This window comes from Lactuca virosa, chromosome 3 (assembly GCF_052849685.1).
Source record: "Lactuca virosa cultivar CGN04683 chromosome 3, Lactuca_virosa_CGN04683_v6, whole genome shotgun sequence".
Lineage (NCBI taxonomy): Eukaryota > Viridiplantae > Streptophyta > Magnoliopsida > Asterales > Asteraceae > Lactuca > Lactuca virosa.
Window position 1 is genome coordinate 36,310,358 of NC_136428.1, and position 8,708 is coordinate 36,319,065.

General features: G+C 38.8%; 1 protein-coding gene across 1 annotated transcript; it reads right to left on the minus strand.

The window, feature by feature from the left end:
- Window positions 1-5,026: 5,026 nt before the first annotated feature.
- Window positions 5,027-7,997, minus strand: LOC145162273 (uncharacterized). Its single transcript, XM_079081464.1, has one exon. It carries the CDS (start codon window positions 7,868-7,870, stop codon window positions 5,129-5,131), a length of 2,742 nt encoding a protein of 913 aa, XP_078937590.1. The 5' UTR covers window positions 7,871-7,997; the 3' UTR covers window positions 5,027-5,128.
- Window positions 7,998-8,708: the final 711 nt, after the last annotated feature.

An 8,708-nucleotide genomic window follows, 5' to 3' on the forward strand; every position in this document is an offset into this window, starting at 1 on the left:
GATCTAGTTCCATTTTCAACACAATCAAGGTAAAATGCCCCTGTCTTGGTCTTCTATGTGTTTATTCATCTTTAGACTTGTGTTTTGGGCACATTTAGGGCTTTCCAAGCCATATTCGGATTTGTGGAGTGTTATATGAGGTCTTGACTTCAGATCTGAGTCATTGGAAGGGTCTCATGGCATAAAGGTGCCAACTTTATGACCATGAGAGCCCCATGCATCTTGTAGAGCACCTTTTATGGCTTTTTGAGCCAAAGCCCCCATGCATGTGCACCAAGTTTGGAGCTTTACGTATGAAATGGACATTATGGGGCCAGATCTATGGTTTTGAGGTGTTAAGGCTCATCTAAATCGACTGTATAGTGTTGGTCAAGGATGGACATTAAGGGGCCAGATCTATGGTTTTGAGTTGTTCTTGGGACTCGGCGATTCGCGGTGTATTGACCACCAAATCCTTTCTGTGGATGGACCAGTTGTTAGGGAGGAAAGTCCCGTAGATGTTTAGACGCGAAAAGGGACCTGGGAATCATGGGACTCGACAAGTGTATGAGCAGGCTCGGCGAGTCCAAGGCAATCTCCCAATCTTTAAAGATGGACTCGACGAGTTGTTCATACAACTCGGCGAGTCGTAGATCAGACACATTCTTGTGAAGGAGATGAACTCGCCAAGTTCAAGGAAGAACTCGGCGAGTCGGATGAAGATGGTCCCGATGGTTTGAATGAAGGAGAACCCGTCGAGTTCTTTCTAGACTCGACGAGTGAAGTCGGGGTTGGATCGGGTTAGTGGAGCATGGACTCGACGATTTGGTAGAACAACTCGGCGAGTCGGGTCAACTGGGTGTTGACTTTGACCAATGTTGACTTTGGCTGGTTTCGGTATTGACCCTGGTTAGGGTTGTATGTTCTATTTGATGACTTGAAGGTTGTCGTGTAGGGATTGAGGAGTCGAGGAGAGCCGACCTTCACGCCAAGGACAGTTCAGACACTACACGACATCGAGGTGAGTTACCTTCCAGTAGGAGTGGGTCTAAGGCACCAAGGCCGGCCCACTAGTAATTGTTAGTTGGGATGGTTATCTTTGTGATAATTGCCTGGTCTGTTATTGTTGGATATGTGAGTATGCTAGACTACTAGATATGTGAGTATGCTAGTTTGCTAGTTGCCTTGTTATATGAGATAGTATCAGTAGAAGGGGACTAGTCCCCAATTCGGTCGTTAGGACCAATGGGTAGGTCGGACACCCCAGATCTGTCTGACAGCATGATTATGATATGATGTTATGTGTTAGTAGTAGGGGGTGAAATAGTCCCCCTGTTCGGTTGAGATAGACCGGAGGGTAGGTCAGCACCCCAGAATAGCTTGACATGGGTAGGTCAGCACCCCACAATAGCTTGACGCGGGTAGGTCAGCACCCCAGAATGGCTTGACATGGGTAGGTCAGCACCACAGAATGGCTTGACATGGGTAGGACGGGCGCCCCAGAATTGCCCGGTAGTATGTATGCTATGTGATTGTATGGTATGTGATATGATAGGGGAACTCACTAAGCTTCGTGCTTACAGTTTCAGTTTTGGTTTCAGGTACCTCTTCGTCTAAGGGGAAGGAGCCGGCGGTGTAGCAGCGCATCACACATGCACACATATGATTTCCGCTTAGAGTTTTATGGGATTATACTCTGATATTTTGTTATTTCATATGATTTGGTTTTGAGACATGATATTATAGTTTTATGTATTGACATGATTTTGGCAACGTTTGGATGAACCATTTTATAGATCACCTAATCAAAAGTGAAATTTTTGGCCTCAGATTTTGGGATGTTACAGATCCATTCGCCGAATTGACATTTTCCGCATTGTCATCCTGTGGTATGTAAGGTTCCTGAAGATCACCAGTACCAAGTCCACCATTTCTGATTTCATATTCCTCATGTAAACGTATGGTTTCTACATCCCAGAAACATATAGCAGGTCTTCCACGGTCAATCGTAACAGCATCACATGAAACATGTTCAAGGTATACCAACTTAGATGTCATGAAAAAATTATGAATACATCATTAGTGAATAAGTACTTAGTGAATAAGACAATAGTGATAAAGTATTTTTCATCATTAGTGAATAAGTCATTAGTGAATAATTAGAACAAATGTATTAAGTTAGGTTGTAGGATAAGTACCGTCAAGAGGATAATAGGACCAACATAGTAAGATGTATCGTTCATAGGATTCCATGCATGTTTTGTATTTTTCAAACACTCTAGCACATATGAACACCAATCTATGTCGCTTAAATCTAAATCCTCTAAGACCTTTGCAAGCATTGATACATCACATGTGCCCATGCTCTTGGATTGTCCAAGAGTGTTACGAATGAGCACCAAAAAATTGACTTTAAACAATAACCCAACATCTTTTAATATCTTAATCGCCCTTTGTACGCCTTTGGGCCTAATATCATTTTCTGAATTGAACTGTGCAAACCACAAATCAACAGGTTTTTCTTGAGCGGGTGTGAAGTTTAATGAATTGATATTGACATTTCCCAAAGGGAGACCCAACATGTCATGTATCAATTGCCTAGTGATTGGTATCTCACCCCGCTCGATAGTCAAAACCATTCGTTCAGGGTCAAAGTTGTTGACTGCATAATACCCAATTCGTGATGCCGACCCATCTACTTTTATATTTAAAAGGGGACCAAATCCAATTGATGATAGATATTCCTTTTGTACATTGGTCAGACCGTGGAGGTGATTTCCTTTTATTTTGGCTGAGAACTGGATTTGGGTCTTCAAAATCAGATTCGTCATGTGATGGCTGTTGTTTTTGTTTGGACGTAAACAACATTTTTCTAATATCTGTAAATTTTTTAGAAGAAAATACAATACATTAGTCAAAAGTCAGTAAATAAGATAAATGAATTACACTAGCAAGTTAAAAAAGTCAGTTTTAATGAGTTACCTGATTTTGTATAACCATGCACAGATGCTATCCTGAACCTGAAAGAGTATTAAGAGAACACACAAACCGTTTGAGTTAAAAGAGAAAAAAGAAATAGAAAAAACTAAGAATTGAAGATAACCGATAACGTACCTGTCGATAGTCACAGACGGATCAATTCATGGTCAAATCATCTTCAATGGATTTTTATTATGTTGGATAAGATAATGGAGACTCGGAAATCGATTAAATATATTGAAATCGAAGCAGCATCGTCGCCCTGGAACTCTTCAATAAACAGTTGCAGTTGATCGGAACTCATATGGATCCGATCATCAGAGTATTTTCCAAACGCTTCCTTTACATCAGGCGACATATCGACCATTGTATCCCCATGAATTGTCAAAATCGATGAAAATAATAGAACAAATTATAGATTATAGTATTCCATACGCTGAGAGAAGAGAGACGAGACTCAAACCTACAATTTCGAGACCTTAGGGCTCAGAACAGTGTTCCTGTCTTCCCGCGACTTCCGATTTGGTGGTAGTGCTGCGGTGGTAGGTTTGCGATGACCGATGGGTTAGGGTCATTTGTCTACGTGGTCGTTATCCTCCATTGAAGCGACGACGAAACAAGGCGAGGAAGCGCTCACCGATTGATGATCAACGGCCATGAAAACTGAATCAATTGTTGATCCAGATCTGAAACGATGAAGATGTATGTGTGTGTGTGAGAGGGAGAGAGAGAGAGGAAGAGAGTGAGATCTGATGAGGAATGGTGATCAGGAGATGTGTTTATGGAGTTAATTTCTATAACCCTAAAATGCTCTTAATGCCATTTAATCTCGATGCCCCCGTTTCTTGGTTTTTCAACTTATTTACAAAAATGTCATCTTTAATCATGACCTTCAGTTTTTTTAACTAACGCTCCACCTTTAGTTTTCGGGTTCTCAGGAAACTATTAGTTCTCAAATGATCCTCCCCCCTTCTCTCTCTCTCTCTCTCTCTCTCTCTCTATATATATATATATATATATATATATATATATATATATATATATATATATATATATATAATGAAAAATAAAATATCCTTCCAATTTTCGTTTCTACCCATCTTCGTACTCATGTAAAATAATTTCTTTTGGTTTTGATATTTATCTTGATCTAATGAGTAGGAACTAGGAAAATGGATACAAACAAAACATATGTGAATATTTCTCATATATTGTAGGAAACGAATGGTCAACATTTAGTATAGTACATGGGTTTTGAATTTCGGTCAAAGTATTGTTGTTGATGATCAAGACATATTAAGAGTAAAAATGTAAGAACATTTGAAAAAGAAACATGATAAGAAGTAAATATGTGCAATTAACGCCTCTAAAGCAAAAGCAACAAAAAGGAACATCATCACGATGTTGAACTCATAAACTCATGAAATTCTTGCAGCTAGACAATATGCTAAAACATCAAGGGAGTGAACACTCAACAAAAACTCAAAACAACAAGACAGGTCACCAAATGTTCATGGTACTGAAACACCCCCAAACCAAGAACAAAACCATTTACTTCTTTTTCTATATTCAAATGCTTTAAGTTTTCTGTTTATTGATTCCATACTTTGATGCGTCTCATGGTGTTCATGTTGTATCTTGATAACCTCTTGCAGATTTGACAAAATCATTGATTAATTTCGCAATAATCTAATCTGACAACTTATTACTCTTGTATACATACAAAATCTAACAAAATATTTGAAACCTAGGCGCTGTTTATTTTTTGTCTGTAGATCTACGTGACCATTTTTGTCTGCATCGTACAGACTACGCGTAGACATATGCCCTCGTAGACTATTTGTTTTTTGAAAGTGTACCGACCAATAACTTTTTTAAGTTAAAAAAATTGATTTATATAAATTTCAATTTATTTTAAGAGTCTGCAGATGTTAAAAACAAATATTCTTCTTCTTACAGACTGCAGACGTTTGGTCTGAAGATGTGTGCAGATGTGGTCCGGCCTCTGAAAAAACAAACAGCTAACACTTTACAAAACGTTCTTATTACAAATGTATGTGGTACACATTATAAAATCAAAATAGTAGTATAAATAAGAATGAAAACAATATTAAAAAGCAAAGTAATCTTTGATAACATATAACCAAGAATTACTTGCATCCCAATGAATCTATGCAACTTCTCTTCCTCTCTTCATCTTGGCAACTCTTACTGCAACTGCAACATGTATCATGCCGATGGTTTCCTCAGCAAACATAAAAAGCTTCATTCTCCAGTGCTTCTTGAACAACAAAACGCCAATAATACCCCAAAACCCTGCTGCAAAACCACACATAATGTCCAGGTAAAACAACCATACCTTTGTTGACTCGTCACCTGCTTTGTATTGATGGATCTTCGTGGGCTCATCAGTTGTTGGGTCTTGATGATTTGAGCAACTCTTTGGCAATGGAGGTCCACATAGATCTTTGTTCCCATCATAGATGGATGGATCAATAAGAGTCTGTAGTTGACTTCCTGTAGGAATTCGTCCCGAAAAATTGTTGTGTGACAAATTCAAATGGCTCAAAAAGTTCAAACCCGCCATGCTTGGAGGGATCCTCCCGGTCAACTCGTTTCTAGATAAATCCAGAGAAAACAATTGTGCCATGTTCCCAATGTCGTCTGGAATTCCCCCACTTAGATGATTATTAGACAAATTGAGACCCATCAACATATGAAGCGCAGTTAGTTGGACTGGTATTTCTCCCACAAGTTTATTGCTTGAAAGGTCCATATTATAAACTTGATCCCAAGTTTTGGTATATTTAATATCAACACCTTTCATGGCCTGAATCACATACTCGTCATAATTGGTAATGGGATTAGGATGCCAATACATAGGGAGTGGGTAAGTCTCAGCCATCAAATCTCCTAAACAATGAGGGATGGTTCCTGTTAAGGTGTTGCATGCAACATCCAGAATCCGAAGGTATGAAGCTTTGCAAAGAGATTGAGGAATTCTACCGGTAAATTTATTCCCATGTAACCTTAAAACCATCAAAGACGTAAGGTTTTCTCCAATCCATTCTGGTATACTTCCAGAGAATTCATTATCACCTAAATCTAAGATGGTTAAAGCTCCTAAATTACCCAATTCTCGAGGTAGTTCACCAATAAATTTATTATCGTTCAAACTTAACCGAAGTAATGATAAAAAACCCATATCACTTGGAACGACACCGGACAACTGATTTGAGCCAAATCTCATGGCCATCAAATGTTGCAGATTCCCAAGACACTTTGGAATTTCACCGATTAACCTATTCCTAGAAAGATCAAGATATTGCAAATGGTTCAATCTGCACAATGACATTGGAATCGACCCACTCAAAAGGTTATTTTCCATAAATAACTCACTAAAATTCCGCCCAATAGGAAGATTTGTCAAAGGCCCGCTAAGTTTGTTGTGAGAGAGATCTAAGGAAAAAATGAGTTTCATCTTCCATAACCATTTGGGGAGAGGTCCTGAAATTGTAGCATTTGACAACGCTAACAGCTCAAGTTTCCATTGGTTTCGAAGCCACTGTGGAAATCCATTTCCGACATTGCAAGAACTGAGTTGAAGATTTACCAATTGGAATGGAGGGACCCACTCAAGTGAAACATTGAATGTCAATTTAGTGTTAGAAGAAGTATCCAAGTCCTTCAACATCGAAAGGTTAGTAAAATGGGCTTCAGACACTACTCCTTCTAAGGAATTGTTAGCGATGTGTAGAGTATGGAGTTTGGCAAGTTGTCCAATTGAAACCGGAAGAGTCCCATTTAACAAATTTGAACTCACCGAAATTGATGTTAATGAACCAAGTCTTCCTAGAGATGCTGGAACGGGGCCTGTTAACCGGTTGAATTCTAGATTCAAATCCTTTAAAGCTGCTGAGTTTCCAAAGGATTCTGGAATTGAACCATTCAGTTGATTAAAGGAAAGGTCAAGTTTGGAAAGGTTCCCGAGGAATATTGGAATTGGACCGGTTATCTGGTTACCAGAAAGATCTAAGACTTCTAAAAATCTTAATTTTCCTAGAGATTCGGGGATTGGGCCTGTCAATCCGCTATTCGACAGATTTATGCCTCTTAAACTCCCCAGTCTTCCAAGTTCATCTGGAATTGTACCATACAGATTCCTACTTAAATCCAACCTCTCCAAAGCATATTGGGAGCATTCCGATACATTTGTTGGTGAGTCGATCATTTCTATACCAAAAGGATTGTTTGAAGCGATAAACTTTTTCAGGTGACACCATCTCCAGATTCCAACATGCTCAATGTGCTCAAACTGATTAGAAGAAAGATCGAGTTCTAAAAGGCTAGGCATAACAGGAACAGATGAATTTAGCATGTTTCTTGAGAGGTCAAGGACTCTTAGGGAACTCAGGTTTGTTAAAACATATGGAAAAATGAATTCAATTGAATTGTCACTAAGATCCAGGTGTTGGATGTTAGAATGTGTACTGAAATTTAGATGACGGAATGATAGAAACGTCTCATCAAACCAACACCTTGACAAATGCAGCTCTGATAAAGAAGGGATCATGTTTAGCAAGTTTTCAAGGTTCCAAGCCAAACTAATGTCAAAGTTTGAAAGATCTAGGAATTCCAAGGATGTCAGGTTTTGAAAGAAGTGGGGGATTGGACCTTTGAAAGAATTGTCGCTAAGATCAAGGTGTTGGATTTTGGGAAGTATTCTACTTGAATTAAGAAAAGGTCGAATATAAGCATTGGGAAGTTGACAATATGACAAACTTAACTCTTTTAACGAAGGAATCATGAAAAGCAGCATATCCCAGCTTTGTGCTCCACTAAGATCATTAAAACTCAAGTCGAGATGCTCGAGTGAAGAAAGACCAAAAGTCCAAGCCACATCACCTATCATCAGCTCATAGTTTGTACTTAGATCAAGAACTTTTAAATTAGAAAGATTTCCAATGTGATCAGGAACACCACCTTTAAAACCAGCAAAAGAGAGGTTAAGGTACCTCAGTTGTTTTAGGGATCCAATGAACTCAGGGATCTGGCTTCCACTGAAATCATTCCCACTTAAGTCCAAGTATTTGAGATGCCTCAACTTTGCCAATGAAGAGCTTACGTCCTTACCAACTAAGACGCTTGGATAGTAAGAATCACTTGCCCTGTCTCCTCTGACATGAAGGCTTTCGACATTTCCAGTGACAACATCACATTGGATTCTTTCCCACCTGCAACAGTCATTGCCAATCCAGGATGATAATATTTCATAGTCATCTTTGACACTGTGTTTGAACCTGAGAAGAGCAAGTCGCTCTTGCTCAGAGCAAGCTGCACTCCTATTTCCAACACCCAAACAAGTATATGCGATTGCAACCAAACAATAACTTATGAAAATGAGATGGAGCCCCAAACCCCCCAGTTTCCCCATTATCAACCCTAACTCAGTTTTTTTGAAAAATATTGAAATGGTTTTTTTTTTTTTTTTTTTTTTTTTTTTTTTTTATCAAGAAATTAATTCATTTATAAAGCTAGCCATAAATAAACAGGGACTTATTTTCATGGAAGACTTGGAAGTCATGGCAATTTGTATTGTATCCACATTGGTCAAAATAAGTGAACTTTGACTAAGTCCACTTATTGCCATGGAAGAATTAGCACTCAATGGAAAAGCTGCATTCACAAAGGCACAAACATCTTGTTGGTCATGGGATATATTTCTTTTCTCTTCATCGGTTAAATGGTTT